The sequence below is a fragment of the Mandrillus leucophaeus genome, unplaced genomic scaffold, assembly GCF_000951045.1.
Source record: "Mandrillus leucophaeus isolate KB7577 unplaced genomic scaffold, Mleu.le_1.0 Scaffold235, whole genome shotgun sequence".
Lineage (NCBI taxonomy): Eukaryota > Metazoa > Chordata > Mammalia > Primates > Cercopithecidae > Mandrillus > Mandrillus leucophaeus.
The window spans coordinates 3,661,860-3,687,210 of NW_012102421.1; the positions used below are offsets into that span (position 1 = coordinate 3,661,860).

Sequence of the window (25,351 nt, forward strand, 5' to 3'; positions counted from 1 at the left end):
ATAGGGTGTTTTTCAATAATTGTGCTAATACAAAATTATTGATTGAGTCATTTGTTTTGACTACTACCCAAATTTTTCTTTTCCAGAAGCCTATTCTGACTTTGTGAAAATTGCCTAAGTTGTCTCAAATTAATACTATGTTCTTGAGGTTTCAAACAGAAATACCAACAAACCTTAAAACTAGTATTATAAGGTAAAAAAAAAAATCAGTCAAGCCTATATGATTGTTGTAGAAAGCATTAAAGAGAAAATCATTAAATGGATAATTGTTAAAGCATGGTAAGGAAGACTTTGTTCAGGACTATTACAATAGGTACAGTGACCACTGCAATGGGATTTTGCAGTGGAGAAGAGAGATTGGACTCAACACCAAATATAGCATAGGCAAGTAGGAATTTATAACAAAGGAGCAGATTGAGTATGAGTGAATGGAAAATTACTTAAGAGGAAACACCAGGGGCAAGGGGAATTTTGGTTAAACTGACCTAACAAGAATTTTGCTGAAGACGGGCCACGGTGATCACACATCAACTGTGGGATAATCAGACATCAACTGAGGGATGGTAGAGGATGAGGAACCCAGTTAGATATCAAATAGCAAGAGTGATCAGATAATGAGGGTGAAGGTTCTTGCTAAACCGACTTGGCAGGGTTCGTTGCTAAAACTGGATTTTACAAGGAAGTACACGGAGGGCCTAGAAGGTTCAGGAGCCTGACTAAAGTTCGACCAAGCAAAGAATCATTGTCATAGGATAAGAGAGGAAAAAGTAGTTTGACTATGTGACACAGGCTTATAATTGATTTAAAAGTTGTTTCTTCATAAGGCAAATCAAATATTTATCAAGCAAACTAAAAATCTGTTGGTTTACTGAATTTAGTCTTCCCTTTCCATGTGGCCAGATAGACATTGCCTCAACCTTACGTAGCAAGCAACTTTGTCATTTGCACCTTCTATACATTGCTGCCCTGTTTTTCAGGCATTCTGACTTCACATGCTATTGATTTCAAATTCAATTCTTAAGAAAATGCACTCTACTATTAATAATAAATTAGATGAGAATGGATAAAAAGTAATGATTTTGAGATTGTGTTTCTCCTGATTTGTTAAGCAGCCTTCACCCATACTTGTGTTTTCCACTTATGGAAGTAAGTAATAAAATGGGGTTGAATCAGATATGTTAAATAGGCATTCACTTACCTAGAACTCATTTTGAATAGTCTTAGCATCTATTCAGTAACTTTCTGTTAGGTTCCCTAATAAATAATATTAATAAATAAAAATATCCTATTGAAGATAAGCCTAAACAAGGAAAAAAAGCAGAGAAAGAAGACAGGTAAGTCATTCACTTAGAATTTTTAGTACCCAAATTGGAAAAAGTCATGGAAAACACTGGGAACCTAGAATACTGTTGCTGCTGTCATGCTACTTCCTTACATTTGTGGTAAGTGCCTAAGAATGCAAGTTCTGTCCAACATTTGATCCTAAAATGTCTACTTTTTTACAATTAATACTTTCATATTTACAGGCTTTCTTTTTCCATCTTGAGAAATCTCGGGAGTAAGACATTTTCTGATGCTTATTAGTATATGTTAAAATTATGCTAATGAATATCAAATACTCTTACTGGTCAACTGCCTCTCTAGCCTATGTGGTCAGCTCTCCCTGTGTGTTGGAGCTAAAAGGTGCTAAGAAGCCATAGTTTAAATTCTGTATAATCCAGGAGAGCTAGTTCTTTCCTACTTTGGGTAATGCTGGCATACAACCCAAGGGCACATTTAAAAGCCTCTTAGAATTTAAAATAGTATTAATTGCTACAAGAATAATGACTGTGTATTATTCACTAGGGATACCTTCAGTGGCCAGATGGGTCCTGTCCAATTGCTGTCATCTTGTTTTTGCAAAGCTTTAAATTTATTTTTTAGATTTGGAAATGGTCCTTTAAAATTATCTGGATAACCCTCTCAATTTTCAGATGAAGAAATTAAAATCTCAGAGAGATTATGAGTTACCTAAAATCACAGAACTAATTAGCAACAGAAGCAACACTAGAAACATTATTTCCTAGCTCCTGTTATTATGCAGAAGCCTATTACTTGTAATCTTTTAAAAATTAAGTAAAATATGATTAATTTAACCTAACCAACCAATTCATTCATTGGGCATAAGACTGTGGGCAGCTATAAAGAAAAATTTAGAGCAAGTCAAAACCAATTGCAAAACCATTTTTTAAAACTTTTGTAATGCGAATGTGAGTTAACTGTCCTATAATGACTCTCAAAGACCAAGACTCAAGCCAAAATCTTTGTTCTCCCAAAACAAAATTCCAGATTTCAATGAATTGAAATTTCTTGGTTAAAAAAGAGAGAATAATTTTTGCTTAACTCTCTAAATCTATTTTTGCTTTATAAAGCTACCTTCTTAAAGAGTGTTAGAACTAGTGAAGTATCTAGATAACTGTCCTTCAGCCTCATTTAAACAAACAAACAAAAAACAAGAGTTTGTGTTAACGTTGCATATTAAAAAATATTTCCCTCATCAAAATAATTAGACTACGTTCTCTAGTATTCTGTGAGCCAGCACAGTCCCAATGAACAGAAGTCTTTTAAAATGGATCTGATTTCAAATGGGCCACTATACATATTTTTCAATGCTGGCCAGGCAAAAAGAAAGTACAGTTTTATATGTACTGTAAATCTAATCCATCAACTGCCCTTAACTCCATTCACTCAAATATCCTACATTTGATTTAGAGTTTTCCCCACTCACTCTCTTCTCAAATTTAGAGTTACAGATGGTAGGGAAGGCGAGTGGAAAATATGTTTAGTCTTCAGTCATCATCTGTTCACACTAGTGTCCCCTGAAATGCACATCATCCCTTTTGGCCCACAGTTGCTATCATCTCACCATGTTGGCATCTACCTTGGCCCTCCTGCCAGAAGTACTTTGACCTATGCTGGCATGTGCAGTTATTTGTTCATCTCAGGTCCAAGACCTCCTCAGGCCTCTCAGGGCCATCTTCTTCTGTTCTTGGCCACATATAAATAACATTATCTGCTCCCCACACCATACAGGGTACTTGGAGGACTCAGAAAAACATTCTTAATCCCACTGTCCTAGACATCTCAGGCAGAGACTTTTACTCTATATACTTTATGTAGACTTCTCAATGAGGACGTTGGTCTCCCTAGGTATCATCTTTGTGCCCAGATCCCCAAACTTGTCTGGAAGCATTAGTGTTTCTATCTACCCTAAGAAAGACTCAAGGTCAGGCCAGGCACGGTGGCTCGTGCCTGTAATTCCAGCACTTTGGGAAGCCGAGGCAGGCAGATCACCTGAGGTTAGGAGTTCGAGACCAGCCTGGCCAACAAGGTGAAACTCCGTCTCTACTAAAAATAGAAAGATTAGCTGGGTGTGGTGGTGCATGCCTGTGATCCCAGCTACTTGGGAGGCTGAGGCAGGAGAATCACTTGAACCTGGGAGGTGGAGGTTGCCATGAGCTGAGATCGAGCCACTGCACTCCAGCCTGGGTGTCTCAAAAAAAAAAAAAAAAAAGAGAAAGAAAAAGACTCAAGGGCAGGATGAGGGGCAAGGGACTCTTTTCAGAGACTGCTGTCAGTGTCTAACAGTCCTGTTTCTCTTTTGCTTCTTCTTTTCCCTTTCCCTGACTTGAGGATCCTTATCCCCTTTCATGGGAAAAACTCTCTGTTACATTATTATTATTATTATTATTATTATTATTTTAAATATGTTCTTTATAGCATAAATTTTATAATTTGAGTCCTTTATAACAAACGTTGGTTTTTAACTCAAAAATAGACTTTTAATATTGAAGAGTCAGGCTTTTGTGTTGAAAAAACATGATTTTGAAACTGAAAATATGTTTTTTTCCAACTGTTACCCCCACCATGAGTTTCGTCGGACTATTTTGAAATTCAAAAGCCAAGGAAAAGTCTGTTTTGACAAATCAAAAGTATAGAACAGATATATCTCGTTGCATAAAAAGAAATACTGTAAAGGAAAAAACACACTGATTAACATAATTGCATATTATGGTTCATATGCTATTTAATAAGTATTATTCAAGATGACTGAAATCACAACTTTTTTCCACTATTTAAAATAGTCTTTGTTTATTTTGCTTTTTTATTGGGTTAGGAAAAGCATATTTTACTTATAGGGATCATATGCGCTAGAAATGTATATACTTTAATTAAACCCAGGTCACCAACTATCCCATTTTCTGGTTTTCTCATCTTCAGAAACATTTTGCATTAGTGACTTCTAAGACAAGTACAATAGTTTTCAAAGTTGGAAGTACAACCCATGATCCTTGTGTCTCCCCATTATCAAATCCTGCAAAAGTTGGATTTTTATCTCTTAGAGAAGATGCTCTTTTTCTCTGTGAAAACATACTATTTCTTCATAAAGTCTTTAAGCTCGTTGTCAAAAAAAGTAACATCTTTTGAAGTTGTTTCTCTGTTGTTATTGTTAAACTGAATCTTTAGCACAATTTGTCTTCAAAATTGAATGATTTAACATCCCATTTTAGTGGGATTATCCTGTTTGTGAGAACTGATGATGATTTCTGAGAAATGTGTCTGGTAATGACAACATGATTCTTTTTCTTATTTGTGAACCAAGTCACTCTTTTCCACATTTTCTTCTTTAAATACTTTCAGAATGTCATCAGAACAATGGCGTGATTTGTAAGAGCAATGTTCCTAACTATCCTGGCAGACCCATTACTGCTGAATCAATTGTGATTTAAAACATCTCACACATGGAAAAGCAAACAGTTCCGTGGGAAATAAATATCTTTTCCTTGAATCACAAGCATGCTCTTCTCTGTTCTTCCAGAGAAGCTCATTTTAGGCTATCAGTTCATGTTCCTCTTACCACATCGTAAGTGTCTTGCAAGGAGGAACTTTGCCTTTGCCTTCCAAGCACGTGACAGAGTCCCTGATACATGATACTCAGTAAATGTTTACTGATAACGTTTACTGATACTAAATGTTTAAGTAAATATGTAGCATTTTCAAAAGGAGATCAAGGCCCTTCCTGAAAGTAGGGACATTGATTAAATAATGTATTCAGGTCCCTTTTAGAAGTACAATTTAAATTCTTAAATCATATAATTTAGAGCTACAAGGAAATTGCTAGATGATCTTGTCAAAGGTTCTCATTTTCAGATGAAGCAGCTGACTCCCAGGAAAATTAAATGGCAATCTCAATGATATACGACTAGTTCGTGCTAGTTCTTGCTGCAGCATCCAGATCTCAGTGTTCTTTTCTATGGCTTCAGTTTAAGTAAGTTTAGTACAGTCAATTGACAACTGTGCTTTCCATTTTTAGGGTCATAAGGGGAAAAAAGGAGCTCCTGGTCCTTCTGGGAAAGCTGGGATTCCTGTAAGTAACAGGCCTCTTTCATCTTTCTTGCTTTTCTAAATAGAACTGGCAACTTTAGCAAGCAGAAAAGTTAGGGGCCAATTATGTCATCATGTTGGATAAATCAGATTGTCTTAAAAACAATTTAAACCCATGCTGGAACACAGAGGGAACAAATATGACCATTAACTCGAAACCAAGCTTGCTGTTTAAATATAAGTCCCTTCAGTTGAAGGATGCTATTTTCCTGTGTTATGAAGCCCTCCCGGTGGACTCATGCTTCTGACGGTGAACCACTGAGAAACGGAACTTAAAATCATAATGAAATGAATGGTGACAAAGACCAGAGATCTTCAAGCATAATTAAAATGGTATGAGGTAGATTTTAATTAGAGGACTCAGCCTCTCATTCTCTAGACAAATAAAAAGTCTTAGAAAAATAATAATCTTTTTATCACAGACAAAGATTAACTTTTACCTCACCATCAGTTTTCTCTCCTAGCCAGGCAGATAAGTGTTGACTGGCTCTTCAGCAAAGACTTCTACTGGTGTCCCCTAGCCAAGGATTAGATGCCTGCTTTGGGTGACCTGTATTGGCTTGAAAAAAAATAGAGAAAATGAATGTAAATTATAAGCACATTCAGATCAGAGATCCTTGAATATGAAATTCAGTTGCCCAAGGGTAGAAACAAAATGTTCAGACCTTGCTTCAGTCATACAATTATCTGATTCAAAGTGGCAACTAATTAGCCATAATTTATTTCTCGGGAAAATAACACAATATAAGGTTTGGCAGATGGGAAATGATAGCCTCTGTCCTAAGATGACAGGTGCATATAGCTGATCTTTTCTCCACAATTATATAAAATATTGGTTGACACAATAAGAAACACCAGAGAATTACACTAAGGCCCAAAAAGTTACACAGTAAATTGTTGATTAGCTTGGCATTTTTGTTTGGGGAACTTTTAAAGGCTTTTAAACTTTTAAAGTTATCTGTTGAATCCAAATATTAAATCATTAAGGAATCCAGGAAACAGGAAAATTTGTCCTAGAACAGAATATTAAAATGTAAACTTCTCCAACTCAATAAATAAAAAAGTATTTGTCATCTTAACATCTTTTCAGCATCTTTTCATCCAAATAATTTTTAATTATCAAGGGACTTCAAGGCCTACCTGGACCAAAAGGCATACAAGGATACCATGGAGCAGATGGCATTTCGGGAAACCCTGGAAAAGTTGGGCCACCAGGAAAACAGGGACTTCCTGTGAGTAGTATGGGTATCTCTTTGCTCATTATTTCTTATGCATGTGTCTCCTTGCTAGACCATAGATATTTTGGCTATCTATTTTAGCTTTGGCATTGGCTCAGATTAAGCCAATTCATTTCTCTAATAGCTATTATGCAGTTGTATTTAGGATTTCCAGGAACTGTCAACAGGTACATTCTCTTCAGTATTTTATATCTAGTAACTCATAGTGTTAATAATTCATGCCATTTTAAAAATATAAAAGCTGTTAAAGAAGAATTATAAAGAAGCAAAAACTTAAGGACTACACAACCTGGCTGTACTTTGAGTTCATCAAATGTTTTAAGCCACCTTTGGAACATTTAGGTCTTGGCAGTAACTCAAGGTAGGTTCTGTGAAAAATAATTTTCCCTTTACTTTTATAGCCTCAGTATTTTACAAGAATTGTGTGAATATTTTCTCCGTGTTCATCTAATTCATTCATTGCAATAGGTCCATCAGCTATCTGTCTTCTGATGCATAATTCTTCATGCTGTATATTAACTGCATTTCAACTACCAGAAGAACTTTTGGTAGAATAGCAAACCCATGTCTAGAATATGTGTCTACCCCTGTGAGGACAATCACAGCTAGTTTGAACTGATCCCTTAAGGAGCATTGCTGTGTTGGGAGCTCAGTGTCAGCATCTACTTTTAGCAAGTTTAGCAGTCACCAGGGGTGGCAGCCAAATCAGCCTTGGTGAAGAAAAGTCCACATTGTTGGATTTGTGCCAGTGGACTCATTGAGCAACCACCATGATTATTTTGGGAAAAAAAAGTAATGCAATCATGTAGATTCACTTTTATTTTTATGCAGATTTCTATCTCATTTATTTGAATTTAAAATTTAATTTGAAATTTAAAAATCATATTTTTGTCTTGGCTTAGCCATTTTCCCGCTTTCCTTCCCTAATGTCATCCTAATTGAGACATTTTTGCCCCAGGTTGTTTTTACTTTAAACATTAGAAGAATTAGAAAAATTAACCACATACTTTTAAGAATACAGTAAAACTTACCCTTTTAAATTTCTGCTATTTGGATATGGTTACCTATTGATTTGTTGTTCTTTTCTTAGGTAATAAGTCAATTCTGTTGTTTATTCAAATCTAGTATGGTGCTATGCCTAAACTTAAATGCAAATTAATATTCTTTTTCACTACAATGAATTCTCATTTGTTTAAAAAAAAATGAAATGATGACTTAACCAGTAAAATTATTTCATTAATAAATATCTAGTCAGATTCTCTGAAAATATGAATACTGTTAAGAAGTCTTAACATGGTTTCTATTTGTTTTGGAAGAAACAGGTTATGGCCTAGAAAACTTGAACAGTCAGGTTGAAGTTTTTAATTAAAATAAGTATTGTATAAACTTTTGCTAGTAGTATCAGTCTGGTTAAAAGAGATTCATTTGAAATCCCAGTCTTATAGGGAGCTCATACACTGGGTCTCTGTCTTCATGCTAATCTCCATACTCACCATGTGATAGTCTTATAATGAGACTGTGAAATGTTAAAACTACAATAGTAAAACCCTTTGAATTGGTTTGAGAGTCTGTATTTTTGTGGATTAAATTTTACTGGGAAATATTGTAGTGAATCTCTTCCTATTACTTTGAATAAGATTTTTGAGAATTCAAACAAGGAAAACCACATGTGAAAATATGTCCTATTTGTTGCTGCTATACACAAGTATAATCATGGAGGTGGGGTGGATGGGCCCAGTAGTTTATAAGGCTAAACAGTGAGTTGTAAAAGTACTCGTAATAGCAAATAAATTTATTTGATAATAAATTGGTAGTAATTAACCTTACTAATTAATAGGACCAGGAAGTCATTTGTTCTCAGGCTAAAATACGACTAATCCAGATATTAGTTCCCTATGTGGATAATAGAAATCAGTATCCTACATATGGGTTTAAGAAAAATTTCAGATGTCCAGCTTGTGAGATACTCATCAGGACATTAGTGACACCTCAAAGTCATTAATTACTTTTTACTCAGGTCATTTAATGGTTCATTATGACAAACAACTTCTTTCTAGCAACATGTAATACCTAGAGATCCCTCAGGAAGGACAGAAAATTTCCTGGAATGAAAACATTGATATGGATTATAAAATTATGGATAATTTTCTCTTGAGATCAGATATTATGGAAATCTGAATTGCTGCTTATACATTTTGTCTGTGCTTTCTGGATCTGCTAGGGCCCAGTTTCAATATATGACGTTTTTATTTAGGAAAATTGCAATGTGGCACTGATTATCTGTTGCTTGTTTCTAGCAAGAAAATAGATGTTTTCTAACAACTCTACATTTTTCTTCAATATTGAGGTAAAATTTAAAGGACAGTAATTTAATGGCTAAGAGAAAGCCAATACAAAAAATACTGAGTTAACACAAATAAAATGTTCATTCCATTCAATGCCACTCTAAACCTTATTCCTAGAATCTGTCATGCTAGTTTTATCTGCTGTGTCGGCAAAGGCTCATGCCTGTAATCGAAACACTGGCTTTATCTAGAATGCACAAGAATGAAGGGGTCTTAAGGCCAGATGATGAAGCTGTTTGCATTCTAGAACCCAATTAGGACTTTGGGATACCACCAAGTCTGACTGGTTTTAAAGAAAAATCTTCTCTGGCTAACCTAAGCAGAAAACAAATTATAAGATAGAGACTGGGTTGCGTACAGAATCAGCTAAAAAGCTTGAAATCTAGGGTCAGAAAACAGTCTGAAATTAAGGATTTCTTGCAACAGAACACCCCAAGCAAGGAGTAGTCTAGTTAGGATGCCACCAATGACATTGGCACCAGTCAACTTGGCCACCATTGGACTCTCAGTGCCAATGCTACTGCGTTATGAATAATTTCTAAACTGTCATGCATCTTCATGCCACTTTTTCAAGATTCAAAGACCTGAATGAGATTGTCTAGTAATTTGACCTAAGTCACCTGCCAGAGTCCTGGATGCCAAAGGAGGCAAAAAAAAAAAAAAAGTCTTTCAACTTTGGCTTCTTTTGTTTTATTTATTTATTTTTTTTAAGGTTTTCCACTCTCTCTCTTTGTCTTTCACCTTAGGTACAGAGTTGTTGGGATAATCATATTAATGAATTTATGCATATTATCCTTCAGTTTTTTCATGGACCTACTCTTAGGCTGACTTCTTTTTATCCCCATTCTCATTCCCCTCTCCTTAAAATAGTCCACTATTTTATAATTTTTAAAGTGTATTTTTATCTTTATGTGTTCTTCCAAAAATATACTACTGGTTTTTATGCATATCTTTAATTATGGAAATGATATTAGGCCATTCTGCATCTTTTTTTTCACTTAGCACTGGGACTTAAAGATACATTCATATTGCTATAGGTATATCGGCTCTCTCTCTCTTCTGATGTATAATTCGTGCTGTGTATCAACTGCATTTCAACTGCAAGAAGAACTTTTGGTAGAATAGCAAATCTATGGCCAGGCGCGGTGGCTCAAGCCTGTAATCCCAGCACTTTGGGAGGCCAAGATGGGCGGATCACGAGGTCAAGAGATCGAGACCATCCTGGCTAACACGGTGAAACCCCGTCTCTACTAAAAAAATACAAAAAACTAGCCGGCCGAGGTGGCGGGCCCCTGTAGTCCCAGCTACTCGGGAGGCTGAGGCAGGAGAATGGCGTAAACCCGGGAGGCAGAGCTTGCAGTGAGCTGAGATCCGGCCACTGCACTCCAGCCTGGGCGACAGAGCAAGGCTCTGTCTCAAAAAAAAAAAAAAAAAAAAAGCAAATCTATGTCTGGAATATGTGTCTACCCCTGTGAGAACAATTGCATCTATTATAGCTCCAACTCATCTCCCAGGGAGCATTGCCCTGTTGGGAGCTCAGTGTTGGCCTCTACTTTGGCAGGTTTGGCAGTCACCAGGGGTGGTAGCCAGATCAACCTTGGTGAAGAAAAGTCCACATTGTTGGATTTGTGCCAGTGGGCCCATTGAGCAACCACCATGATTAGTATGGAAAAATGTTGACTGATATCCAGTAAAGGTCCATCTTCTTTACCTGACTATTGAGAACCTACTCTATAGAGGATGCTCTCTGTTAAGTATCTACATGGAATATAATTAACTCTACACTGATTCCATTTTGAAAGGTTCATCTAAATTTATCTTCCTCGGACCTTCTTATCATTAGCCTTTCAAACCCATTATTTCCAAGTGCCTGACCAGCTCGCCAAACTCTTAGGCAGTGCTCTCTGAATTAGTGTAGATCCATATCTCAAGCCATCTCTCCTTCTAACTATATGTATTGCCTCAAGTTCTACCTACTGGAAAGAGTTCACCTTACTAACATCTTTCAAGCTCTAATGCAGCCTGAAGCTGTACACTTCGGGCTGATGTTGACAATCAATGCAGATCTATCCAAAAATCAGGCCTGAGGTTTTTCCTCCTTCATTAACTGGTAAAGGGAATTGTCTAGTAACTGGTAAAGGAAATAACTGGTAAAGGAAAGTTGAAGGAGCAATGTCAAAGCAATGGGAACAGGTGTCATGGAAATCTGAATTGCCTGCTTACACATTTTTCTGTGCTTTCTAGACCTGCTAGGGCCCAGTTTCAATACATGCCATTTTGATTTAAGAGTAGTATGTTAGGGTATACATTCAATTTCATGGTTCAGTGGATTCAATTATTACCCAGTTCATAATGGGAAAAACATAGAACAGAGAGCATAGCCATTTGACATTCCAGGTTCAGTCATTCAGTTTCAATCAGAGCAAGCTCATAGCTGTATTCCAAATGGTAAATTGCATTTGACAGAGAGGGCATGGCCTGTCTCCAAAATCTTACGGATATAAGCAGGGTTTCTCTTATGGGAGATTACCAAAGGGCCCATATGGCATCTCTACCAGCTACAGAGCCTTCTGATATAATTAGAGTTTATCAGTCATGAGGTCCAAATATTAATAGCATTGTAACTTACATCCTGAATCTACTGCAGAGCCTTTTCTGACTTCAGGGTTCACTCAAAACTGGCAACCTGGAAAAATACTTGAATAGACATTTCTCCAAAGAAGATTTACAAATGACCAGTAATCCCATGGAAAGATGTATAACATCACTACCATTAGGGAAATGTAAATCAAAAACAAAATGAGCTATCACATCACACATGTTAGGATGCTATTATAAAACAAACATAAACAAAAGCAGAAAATAAGTGTTTTCAAGATGGTGGAGAAATTAGAACACAAGCACATTGCTGTTGGGAATGTAAAATGACACAATACTGTATGAATGTATGTATGACACAAACCAGTATGGTAGTTCCTCAGAAAATTAAACACTGAATTACCATATAACCCAGCAAGTCCACTTCTGGGTATATATGCAAAAGAACTGAAAGCAGGAATGTAAAAGATTTTTTTAAATAAATTTTATTGTATAAATTTAAGATGTACAGTAAGAAGTTATGGGATACATATAGATAGTAAAAAGATTACTAGAGTGAAGCAAATTAACATATTCATCATTGAAGGTATTTTTACACCAATGTTCATAGCAGCATTATGCATAATAGTAGAAACAACCCAAATGTCTATCAGTGATTGAATGAATAAACAAAATGTGGCATACAATGGAATATTTTTCAGCCTTAAAAAGGAATGGAAGTCTGACACGCTATAACATGGATGAGACTTGAAGGACATTATACTAAATGAAACAAACCAGACACAATAGGATGAATATTGTGATCTCATTTATATGAAAGACCTGTGATGCTGGCAAACCCCAAAACTGTGGCTCAGCCAGGGAGTGTTTTTTTCTTCCAGGAAGACAGGAAATAATTCAGGAGGGAGCTGACAGAGTAAAGTGAAGGCAAAGAGTATTAGGTTGTTCTTGCACTGCTATAAAGAAATACCTGGGACTGGGTGATTTATAAAGGACAGAGGTTTAATTGGCTTACAGTTCTTCAGGCTTTACAAGAAGCATGGTGCTGGAATCTATTCAGCTTTTAAGGAGGCTAGAAGGTGACGTGGGGACAGACACATCCCATGGCGAAAGCAGTAACAAGCAAGAGAGAGAAAGAGTGAGAGTGGAGGGAGTGTTGCCATGTACTTTTAAATAACTACGTCTTGTGAGAACTCACTATCATAAAGACAGCACCAAGCCATGAGGGATTCACCCCCATGATCCAAACAACTCCCCAAGCCCCCATCTCCTGCATTGGGGATTACAATTCAAGGATTTGGGCAGGGCCAAATATCCAAACTATATCACAAAGCAAGTTTATCAGAGCAACAGAGTATAGGAAAATGGCTGCTCCATAGATAGAGCAAGGCCACCCCATAGGCAGAGTAGCCCTAATAGATTGCTGGCTAGCTGTATTTATAGCTACTACTTAATTATATGCTAAATAAGGGGCAGGTTATTTGTGAATTTTCTAGAAAAGGGATGGGGCATTCCCAGAACCAAGGAAGGGTTCCCCTCCCCTCTTAAACCATATAGGGTAACTTCCAAGCATTGCCATGACATTTTTAAACAGTCATGGTGCTAATGGGAGTGTCTTTTAGCATGCTAATATGTTGTACTTAGTGTATAATGAGCACTGACAGCAACTAGAGGTCACTTTTTTCACTATTTTGGTTTTAGCTGCATTTGGTTAGTTTCTTTACTACACCCTATTTTAACCAGATCCTGTTTTGATCAGCAGAGTCATAGCCAGTGCTTGGAAAACAAGTGCTGCTGACCTCCTACGTCACCTAGAATAATCAAATTCAGAGAGACAGAAAGAAGAATGGGGCTGCCAGGGTTTGGTAGAAGGGGGTAATGGAGAGTTATTGTTCAATGGGTACAGAGTTTCAGCTAAAGAAGATAAAAGTTCTGTAGATAAATGGTAATGACAGTTGTACAATAATGTAAATGTACTAATGCCACTGAAGTGCATACTTAAAAATGGTTAAAATGATTTTATTTATATGTGTGTGTGTGTGTGTGTGTGTGTATGTGTGTGTGTGTATATATAGATATATAGCCATCTCCACAATTAAAAAAAAAAAAAAACAGCAACCTTACAAGTTACTAAGAAAATGGATTGGAGCAGAACACCCAAATCGGATATAAGTTGACTCCAAAGTCCACAGAGGCTCACCAGAACTGTACCCCTTTTATTGTGATGGTCAGTCAGTGCAAAGTACAACAATTTATCTCTACTTTGGCAGAGGTATCCTGATGTGCCCCCAAAGCATTATTCCTGGAACTTCACCCATGAAACTGCCTTTACAAAATTATGACAGTCGGAGAAATCTGACATAATTGACTCCATCTTGCTTCTGACCTCCAAGCTGTCCTTGATGATTCCTGGGCAAAGACCAAGCTAACTTTGGGAATAATTTAGTTTATAGTTTAACTTGAAAGCAAGAATGACAATAGTCCCACCTTAAAATTAACCCCTTCCTTGCTCGGGGAATGAAAACTGCCTTGTAAGACTAATTAAAGCCCACAAGAATAGAGTTATGGGAGAGACCTGAACTCTACTAAGATGTAGGTTTAGTTTTCCTAATTCCTTGCTGCTCAGGAGTCATGTGGCCAGAGATTACAAGATAGGTGTAGTTTCTATAATCCCTACTGCTCAGGAGTTATATGGCCAGAAGTCACAAGATTTGTGACTTCCCCTATTGCTTCTATAGATAATATCACTATTGTAGAACATAATATTGGATTTTTGAGCTATCTTTCTGACTGACTCCACCAGACTCATGAATCATGACTCAGCTGATCCTGTGGCCCCATCCAGAGGGAGACTCAGCACACAAGGACAGTTTTCCACGCCCCTGTGATTTCATCCCCAGCCAATCAGCAGCACTCATTCCCTAGCTGCCTGCCCACCAAATTGTCCGTAAAAACCCTAGCCTTTAAGCCTTCAGGGAGACCGATTTGAATGATAACTCCAATTCTCCCATGTGGGCCAGCCTTGCATCAATTAAACTCTACTGCAATGCTGCAGTCTCAGTGAATTTATTTTTGTCTGTGCAACAGGCAGGAAGAACCCATCAGGTGATTACACACATTTATCAAGCCCCTGAACTTTTAAATTCTATCCTCTGGTACACCTTTAGGGTGCTTGTTCATTTCTACTCTCCAAGTCCAGTTTAATGGATCTGAATGATATTTTTTGAGATATCCAGACTATAAAGGTATCTGCTCAGTCTGTTTTATGATAGAGAAGCAAATTGAGTTGGCATAGCACTGAGGTAAGACAGGGAAGGGATACTGCTTTTCCTGCCACATGAAGGCAAGAAAACTGCTTCTGATTATCTTTACTGATAAGAATGTGAATAGGAAATATTTTTGCTAGGTCAGTAGCTGCTGTTGCCAGTGGCTATATGGTTTAGTAAAGATACCATATCAGAACCTGCAGCTGTAATTGGCATCATCCCCCAACCCATTAACTTTGTAATACACTACCAGTTTCTTCAGGTTTATCTATTGTTTGCTCTAGCCAAACACATGAGTAAAATGGATATGGAATATAGTAGGAATCACTACCCCTGTATCTTTCAGGCCTTTATGGCAATAATATGTACAATTTTCCGCAGGGATCGGAGTAATATGTACAGTTTTTCACAAGGTTGTGTTATTACATTAGATTTATTATTGGTGAGGAGGGGACAGGAAGGGATAGTTGTAGGAACATTCATTTGTGTCTTCCCATCTTACCATAGTAGTAGCCTTTATAGTTAGGAAGTTTAACTATGCTCTGAGATTGCAGGGGAGAAAAAAAAACTGAGCTCACAGTCTTTACTGGGCCCACTTGGAAAAGGAATTGGATCAAAACTCCATTTATCACTTGGTCCTCGTAAGCTTCCACTCTGACCACAGTGTTTATTTCCAGGGATTATCATCAGGTTATAGCTCGTATCTTAACAGATCTAGAAAGACTTGGAATTTGTCTTTTCCCAGTGTTCACTCACCTAGTAAATGACCATAGGTCTCTCTCAAGAATACTTAGGGGAGGAGTCGTAGTATACACCACTGACCACATTGCAGTGTTTTTTTCTTAAAGAGAACCTACCTCCTTCTCAATCAAGGGATTCTGATCTAGGAACTGGCTTGAGTCTGAGAACTGAGTGAGAGTACATGAATCCCAGGCACAAGGGCTTAAGTAAGATTCATATCTATAAGACCTACAATTTTTCCACCTGTGTGTTAATATATTCTAGTATGCTGTGATATATTCAATTCTTATGGCTCCTATGTTCAATTAACCATCACCACAGATCTGTGCAAGTCAAAAGAGTCTGATTCCACTCCATCCTTGTAACTTATTGTGGTAATTGCTCCTATGTTTTCTCTGATAGCAAAGCACTGTGACCTGGATTCTACCACTCAAGGATTCCAGTGTTCCCATTTATATCAGAGAACCTAATTCCAATGATATTTCTTAACTCTGTGGTAAAGAATGTTCTTTGAGCCCTTCCAGGGGCTGTGGTTAGAGGGTAGCTGATTCAATTGCAATAATAGAGTCATCTCCACATTTTCATCTTCCTGGGCCTTTGAACCCCTTTCTATTATGAGGGAAGTTGTAGCATTTCAGCCTCATTGAGTATAGGCCACAATTGAGTCCAGTCTTCAAATTGCCAATCTATTGGACTATTAATGGTGTTCCCAGGCACTTGAGTAGGGACTGTCTCCACAAGCCGGGAAGGTTGAATGGGATTAGAGGTTCAGAGTTCTTAGTCTTGCCCGTGTCTGTTCAAATGTCCCCATTTCTTATCCTGGGGTTCTTCTCTTTCTCCACCAGTGCTCTTATCTTAGCATAGAATCTGGCTAGTTGAAGATGTATTAATATGCAAATTCTGCAAGCCTTACAGTGGGTTGGGTCCTCAGTCATATCTGCCTTGTGACTACAGGGGACTTCATTCCTGTTAGTACCCCTTTGGTAAGGCACTGGCCGACAGCTAGAGTAGAGGAGCCTGCTGGGTCGTAGAGCAGGGTGGAGATTGGATCTCAAAAGGCAAACAGATAAAATCCAGTCAACTTGTTTAAAAGTTCTCATTTATGCATGAGTCAATATCAGCAGTCCATTCCAGTATTAGCACACCACATTTGGTGAACAAATCAGCCTGTTTTTGTACGGCCCATGAGCTAAAAATGGTTTTTACATTTTTTCAGTGGTAGAAAATAGAAATAAGAAAAATGTTTTGTGAAAAACATATGAAATTTGAATTTTGGTATTCATAGATTAATTTATTGGAACACAGCCACAGTAATTTATTTACATATGGCTGCTTTTGCACTACAAGAGCAGAATTGAACAGTTCACATAGAGACCATATGGCCTGCAAAGTCTAACAGAGTTACTGTCTGGACCTTTTACAGAAAACATTGGCTGACCTCTGATCTATTTGTGTCATCACACTATTCTTATTACTATGACTCTGTAGTATGTTCTTGTATGTAGTTGGCACGTCTCCCTTATTTAAATTCTTTTCTTAAGGTTGATTGGCTAGTTACAGACTTTTATTCCTCCACACAATTTGAGATTCAGTTTGTTGAGTTTCTCTAAAAATAAAGCAAAAGCTTGAATTGTTATTAGATTAGTCTTGAATTTATAGATTTATTTGGAGAAAATTTGTATCTTATCATTTTAGTTATCTAAGATAAAAGCAGGAAATATACATTTCTATCATTTTCTAATAGAATTTCTTCATAATAGTAATGGCAAAATTCACACAATGCTTAGAACATGCCCAGGTACCATAAGTGTTTTAATGTATTAACAAATTTAATCCTTACAACCCCATGAGGTAGGCATAATTATATTTCTCATTTTGTAGATGCAGAAATTGAGGCACTGAGAAATTAAGTAATTTCTACAGTCACATAACTACAAAGACAGTCTAAAACTCCATGTTTTTTGTCTTTATAAATCTGTAATATTGCCACTCAGTAAAGGCTTTGTATATTCTTATTTTTATTCTATTTTCTAGGTAGTTATTACTGATATAAATAAGCACTACTGATTTGTATCAGTTATAGTCTAATATGGCTGAATTTTTTATTTCAAATAATTTACTGTTGTGATTCTATTGGGCTTTTTCAAATAATGGCAGATTTATTTCCTTCCTTACATTATCTCTTTCCTTAAATTCATTTATTTTTCTTTCCATGTAAGTTGCAAGTGACCTTGAATATTATATTAAACAATAGCAGCAATCGTGGAAACTCTTCTACTGCTCCAGATGTTACAGGGAATACATCTAAAATTTCTTCATTAAGAATATTTGCCACCCAGGTGCAGTGGCTCATGCCTGTAATCCCCAGCTCTTTGGGATACCAAGGCAGGAGGACCTCTTAAGGCCAGGAGTTCAACACCAACCTGGGCAATATAGCAAGACCTTGTCTCTAGAAAAAAAATTTAAAATTAACTGGGTATTGTAGCTTGTGCCTATAGCTACTCAAGAGACTGAAGCAGGAGGATTGCTTGAGCCCAGGAGTTAGAGGCTACAGTGAAGTATGATCATGCCACTGCACTCCAGGCTAGATGACAAAACAAGATTCAAAAAAAAAAAAAAAAAAAAAAGCATATTTGCCATCTGAAATCTATATTTCTTTTGCCCTGTTGATATAGTTTGGTTCTGTGTTCCCACCCAAATCTCATCTTGTAGCTTCCATATTTCCCACATGTTGTGGGAGGTACCCAGTGGGAGATGATTGAATTATAGGGGTGGGTCTTTCCCATGCTGTTTTCACGATAGTGAATGGGTCTCATGAGATCTGATGACTTTAAAATCAGGAGTTGCCCTGCACAAGCTCTCTTTTTGCCTGCTGCCATCCAGGTAAGATGTAACTTGTTCCTCCTTGCCTTCCACCATGATTGTGAGGCCTCCCCAGCCATGTGGAACTGTAATAAACCTCTTTCTTTTGTAAATTGCCCAGTCTCATGTGTGTCTTTATCAGCAGCATGAAAATGGACTAATATACCTGTACCATCTTTTTTGGGTTTATTTCTTCTTCTTTCCTAATTTCCATTGGATGACTAAAGTTTCTTTCGCTGGCTTAAAAATTGCTTCTTTTGTTGTTCCTCTTGTGCAGTTGTGCTGAACGTAATAACCAAGTGTGTATTTATTTAAATCTATTGATTTGTTTAACATATCATTACCTGTATCTTCCCTCTAACAAAACACTTTCACATATTCTCATATCCCTTTGTTTTATAGACCAAAAACAAAGGTTTGGTCTATAAAGCTTTCATCTCTCCTTCATCATTTAGGTATTTTGCCTCAATTTTTTACTTTTAGCTTTTATTCATTTACTTTCTCCTTTTATTTCTGTTATTTCTAGACTCCTTTTTAAATAGTAAACTTAATTAAGCTATTTGATAACCATTACTTTCAATATTCTTTGCAGAATCTCCTGAATTTGTTTCTATTATTATTTCAATGCTTTCTCCAAAAGTTATTTTAGTGTAGGTCATTGTGAGGCAAACCTTCTGATGTCTTATATGCCCATGGATGTATATATTACCCCCTTATATTCGTATGACATATTCAATAATGAACTGGAAAATCTAGCCAATTCAATGAGGTTCTAGCCAGTGTAATAACAAGAAATAAAAGCTGTCTAGATTGGGATAGAAGAAATAAAACTGTCTTTATTTGCAGAAATCATGGTTGTCTAGTAGAATATCCAAAATCTACAGAAAACTGAGTTTAGCAAAGTTGCAAGATATAAGATTAATATACAAAATTAATTATATTTCTGTGTACTAGCAATTAACAATCAGAAATGGAAAATTTTAAAGCAGTGTTATTTACAGTAGTATCAGAATGTGAAATATTAGGGATAATTCTGACCAAAAGAAAGCGCAAACCTATATACTGAAAACTGTAAAACATTGCTGTGGTAAATTACAGAAGTCCTAAATAAATGGTGTATATACTGTGTCTCTGGATCATAAGACCGTATATTGTTTTTGTTTTTGTTTCTGTTTTTGTTTTGTTTTGAGATGGAGTCTTGCTCTGTTACCTAGGTCGGAGTGCAGTGTCATGATCTCAGCTCACTGCAGTCTCCACCTCCGGAGTTCAAGCAATTCTCCTGCCTCAGCCTCCTGAGTAGCTGGGACTATAGGTGTGTGCCACCATGTCTGGCTAAAATTTTTAGTAGAGATGTGGTTTCACAATGTTGGCCAGGCTGGTGTCAAACTCCTGACCTCATGATCCAACAACCTCAGCCCCCCAAGGTGCTAGCATTACAGGCATGAGCCACTGCACCCGGCCTCTATATTGTTAAGATGCCAATTATCTTATATATTGGTAGTATCTAAAAATGTTAAACATACATCTAACATATAACCCAGCCATTCTATTCCTAGCCAAGAGAAATGAAAGCATATATCCACACAAAAATTTGCACATGAATGGCCATAGCAGCTTTCTTTGTAATAGCCCAAAACTGGGAATGAACCAAATGTCCATCAAAAACCGAATGGCTAAATAAATTCTAGTACATGTGTACAATGAAATATTAGTCTCAGTAAAAAAGAATTATGTACATGCTTTAACATGAATGAATCTCAAAGTAATTTTACTGAGTAGGGAAAAAAAACACACAAAAAAGGATACATGCTGTTTGGTTCCACTTACATAAAATTATAGAGATTTCAAAATGATCTGTAATGATAAAAAGCAAATCAAGGGTTTTCAGGAGATAGGAGTGCATGTGTAGAAAGGAATGCTTTCAAAGGAATAGGAAAAGCTTCTAGGGGTGGTGGATACATTATCTTAATAGTGGTGATGGTTTAATAGGTGTTATTTATTATGCCAGTTTATCAAATTATATATTTGAAATTTACTTCATGTCAATTATACTCAGTGAAATAGATATATAGAGATAAATATCTTATCTACATATATAAATTCATATGTTATATGAGTGGGAAGGAGGAGAGAGATGACACCAAAAGATAATTGGAGTTCATAAATTGGTAATAATAATAATTGTAGGTGGAGAAAGCAGGAAAGAAACATTCTAGGGAGAGACAACAGCATATACAAAGTTAGGAAGAACAGGATGTGCTTAAAGAATCAAAAAAGACCAGTATGGCTAAAGTTTGGTGAGCAAGGTATGGAGTGATACGGTTTCATGCTGTTGAGGTATACAATGACCACATCATGGAGGCTATTGAAGGACATATTAAGGTAATTGAGCATTATCTAAACAGAGTAGACCTCACTGAGGTTTCAGCTCAGGAGAGACATTATCCAATTTTACATTTTTAATGGATTCCCTCTGGCTTCAGTATAGTAAATGGATTGGAAGGGGACAAGACAAGATGCAGAAGACTAATAAGACTACTTATTGCAGTACTCCAGGCTATAGGTGTTCATGATTTGAACTAGACTGGTGAAGTGTAAATGGAAAGAAGTGGATGGATTTAGGTACTATTTAGGAGGTGGCTTTAGTAGGACTTGATATTTGATTGGGAGACATGAGGGGGAGAGATATCAAGGGTAACTTCCAAATTTCTAACTTGCACAAGTTTCCAACTTAATACCTTGTGATGTCTGCCCATCACTGAAAAAGCAAATACTATAGGGGGCCTAAATTTTATGGGCAAGGTTATGACATTCAAGTGGCGATATTAAGTCAGCAATTAAATATTCTCAGCTGGAGCTGAGGGAGGAGGTCAAATATGAATTTGAGAGTCATCAGTATATACATAATGTCTTAGTCAGAGCCCTGTTAGGAAGCAGATGGAATGCTCAATTGGAATTTTGAGGAAACTACCTACAGAAATGTAGACAGGGTTTAAAAAGTCAACAAAGGGCTCTGGGAAACCCAGAGACTATCAATGGTAGGAAGCCATTACTGTCCTTAGACCTGAAATGGTAAAGGGAAGAAATGATGTTACTAGAATCAAATTGAGATCAGGAACTGCTGGAAAAGAGGCATGTGACAGGAGCTATAGCTGAGAATAACCCAACCACTTATAGAATGCCAAAGACAGAAGGAAATGGGAGAAATAAATATATTACCTTTCTCTCCTCTCACTTTTCAATATCCTAGTGGCACATCACTTTGACCAACCCCAACTGGAAGCCAGAGGGCAAGAGAATGCCAGCGATGCAGTAAGTTGAAAGTCAGATTCCCAGGACAAGTTGCAAGATAGAGAAGGGGTGGTCAATAGATCTGGGGAACAAATGAAAGAAAACAAACACAAATTTTGTTGAACGAACAATGGGAAGGAGGTCCAGAACCAAGCTGTGAGGAACTCTGACATTTAAAAGTCAGATAAAGGAGGAAAGAGACTGAAGGGAGTGATTATAATAGGTAAGAAAAAAAATGAATGTGGTGTCGTGGAGACTTAAGAAAATATTTCAAAAAGGAGAATGTCATCAACATATATAATAATCTCGAGAAACTGTGTTGGACACTTGTTTTATTAATTTTGGTTTTTATGGGATTTTTGTGTGTAGATCCTTTTTGTGTTTTTTTGCTACTCAACATCTTTATCCCATTTTTTTTATTTAAAAATCCCTCTTTTTGAGTTTTGGTGAAAGGCCACCGTTTACTACAGTAGCCAGAAGTTCCAACTTCTTACTTCCTTGTCACTTGAAACAAGGATGCATGCTCTGACCTAGGCCTGATCAGTTAGTTATATTCACCTTCAAATGGGGAGTTAGTGATACACAGAGGCAGGGACAGTGGAGAGTCTGTTCTGGTGGCAGTGGCAGTAACATCAACAGCTCCCAGTTTCCAGGGATGACGGTGGCATCAGTAGTAGTGTTCAGTGTCCAGCAGCAGATGTAGTACATGCTGTAGTTTTCAAATTCTGGCTTCCTGACATCACTTTAATTCTGCCCATTTTCCAAATCTGATTCTCCAGGTTTATCTGTGATTATGTGAGCTGCCAAATGTGTTTTCAATGTCTTTTCTGCCTTTATTATCCAGGATTAGTTTCTGGTATTTGCAAGTAAGGACTCTGACTAATATGTAGATCTAACAAAATGAAGTGATGATCATGTATTTTAGCACATAGAGGTCATCAGTAACTTTAGCAAAGAATCTTGTCAGGTTGGGGGCAGGAATAGGATTGGAGTTCTTGAGGAGAGAGAGTGGACAGTGAGAAAATCACTGTCAATGGAGAAGTTTGGTTCTGAAGGAGAAAATAGGGCAATGACCAGAGAATAAATTTAAAGTAGAAAGTTATTTTTAAATATGAGAATCCTGACCACATTTAAATGCTCATCAGAAGGACCTAGTAGATATGGAGAAGTGGAAGACACAGTCAAGAGAAGGGAAAATCTGAGTATGAATTAGACAACAAAACCTGCATATTCTAGCTCCACTTCCTAAGTTACTCTAATTGGGAACCATTTTTTAAAAAAACAGATTCTAAGCCATAGAACAGATTCTGTCCCTTTATGTATGACCGGTACAGAAAGCTCATTGCACTTTGAAAGAAATAAATGGATTACAGTAATGTTAAATACTGTTGCAGTATACCTCCTAGGGCCATGAAATTGAATGGTAACTAATATTGCCATTAGCAAGCAATTAACTACCAGATTATAAGTCATCATCTGCTACTTTCTAGCATTTTCACAGAACAAGTTAGACGAATTTTACATGCATACTTAGAATATTAGGGTGTCAAGTGTTGAAATGTTTTGTATCCATCAAAACAAAAATAAAATAATTTTCTCTTGAGGATCCCTTTGTGAATCCAAGGTTTACACATGCTGTTGGTATTTATGCACATGGAAATATTTTCTATAAATGTCTCTGCTCTCTGTAGAATATTTTATATGGAATTAGAATTATAATGTTTTTTAAGGAATCATTCTGTTGTTCAGTGAAATAAGGTGGCAATGGCTAACTGGGCATTAGAGAAAGTGATTTCTAAGAGAAGTATTTCTCAAACCTACTGTGGAAATAGAAAAACTGCTTAAGAGGAAATAAGGCCATTTCTAAATACTAGCAAGTTCCTTGGAGTATTTTCAACTGAGGATAAGGACATCTTTCCATTGGTCTTTTTTTGTTTTTTTTTTAATCACGGCACCATGGTGTTCCTTGGCTTACCTTTAAAGACTGCTGGGTTTTTCCACTGAGAAAAATATTTATTCTGGGATTTTTAGCATTATGCAACTGCCTGATTTTCCTAAACAATGTTCTTTTCTTTCTTTCTTTCTTTCTTTCTTTCTTTTTTTTTTTTTTTGGAATGTGGCCAAGGAATTAAAGAATTCTTGGCATATTCACTCTGCAGTTTCGATGCTTTTTCAAGATCATGTGACTGTAACTGAAGGACAGTATTGGGGAGGCTCACCGTTGCCTGTGTGAATTTCCTTCTGTACAAATGAGTGTTTTGAGGCCAGTCAACTTAGCACATCTGTAGTAAATGAGTCTACCATGCTGTTTTCTTCGAGTTGGACTTCTGTACAAGCATAGTACCTCAATCATTTAGGAAAAAGCAAAACAACTTTTCCTTGCAAAGATCATAAATCCATTTATCACCAAAAGGAATGCTTACCAATCTTTTTATTTTTTTATTGCTGTAACTAATAAAACTGGTCATTGGAAAAGAGGGAAAGAAATAAAACTAACGACTTGACTTAGGACAAATCAAGGCCTTTCAATCTTGACTTTGCAGTTTGCCAGGTGAACATAAGCATAAGTGTTGTCTAAAATGAGTTTCTTGTCTTAAAGGAACATTGAAAATCCTGAATTTTCCGTTTGTGGATTATGTCCAGTATAAGGAGGAAAAACACACTTCATCAGCACCTTTGTAGTAGGACCACCATCGAAGCTTCTATTAGGAAATCCAGCCACCCTGCCACCCATCTGGGCTGTGTGTTCTCACAGGCTAGTCACACGAAAGAAACTTTTCTTTCTAAGAAGGTACATTTTTTCTTCACAGTATTATGGAGAAAGTGACCTACCTTCTTTGTCCAGACCTACATTTAGCAAATCCTGTCATCTCATTATTAAGAGGTTGATTATTCAGTTATGGCTTATCCTGATTGCTGCTTTTTCCCTCCCCCGCCAACCCCCACCCCGCCGCTTGTTTTGGCCCTTTTTCTACTCATTAGGAACTGTTCCAGAGCAACAAAGCTCAGTGTATTTGGCAGCGTATCGGCAACAAAATGAAATTTCTGCTAAAGGATTTAACTTTCTTAGTTGAATTTTCCATGACTCCCAATCAGATAAAGTTCATACTTTTTTTTTTTTTTAATAGAGACAGGATCTCTCTCTGTCACCCAGGCTGGAGTATAGTGGTGTGATCTTAGCTCACTGCAGCCTTGAACACCTGGGCTCAAGTGATCCTCCTACCTCAGACTCCCAAGTAACTGGGACTACAGGCATGCACCACCACATTCCGCTCATTTATTGTTTTTTATTTTTGTAGAGATGAGGTCTCACCATCTTGCCTAGGCTAGCCTTGAACTCCTGAACTCAAGCAATTATCCCACCTCAGCCTCCCAAAGTGCTGAGATTACAGGCATGAGCCACCATGCTCGGTGGTTTATACTCTTTATGGAATAGTGTTTCTTCATGGTCTACCCTCTGTCTGTCTCTTATACACATCTAGATGTGTATATCTTGGCATATTCACTCTGCAGTTTCGATGTTTTTTCAAGATCATGTGACTGTAACTGAAGGACAGTATTGGGGAGGCTCACCGTTGCCTGTGTG

The 25,351-nt window shown here is 37.0% G+C and overlaps 1 protein-coding gene across 1 annotated transcript in view; it reads left to right on the forward strand.

Moving 5' to 3' along the window:
• COL24A1 (collagen, type XXIV, alpha 1) overlaps positions 1 to 25,351 on the forward strand; it is a 438,816-nt gene that overhangs the window by 342,945 nt on the left and 70,520 nt on the right. The window contains exons 49-50 of the mRNA XM_011982146.1: positions 5,354 to 5,407; positions 6,549 to 6,656. Coding sequence (XP_011837536.1) covers positions 5,354 to 5,407; positions 6,549 to 6,656 — 162 coding nt within the window. The remainder of the gene's footprint in view (positions 1 to 5,353; positions 5,408 to 6,548; positions 6,657 to 25,351) is intronic.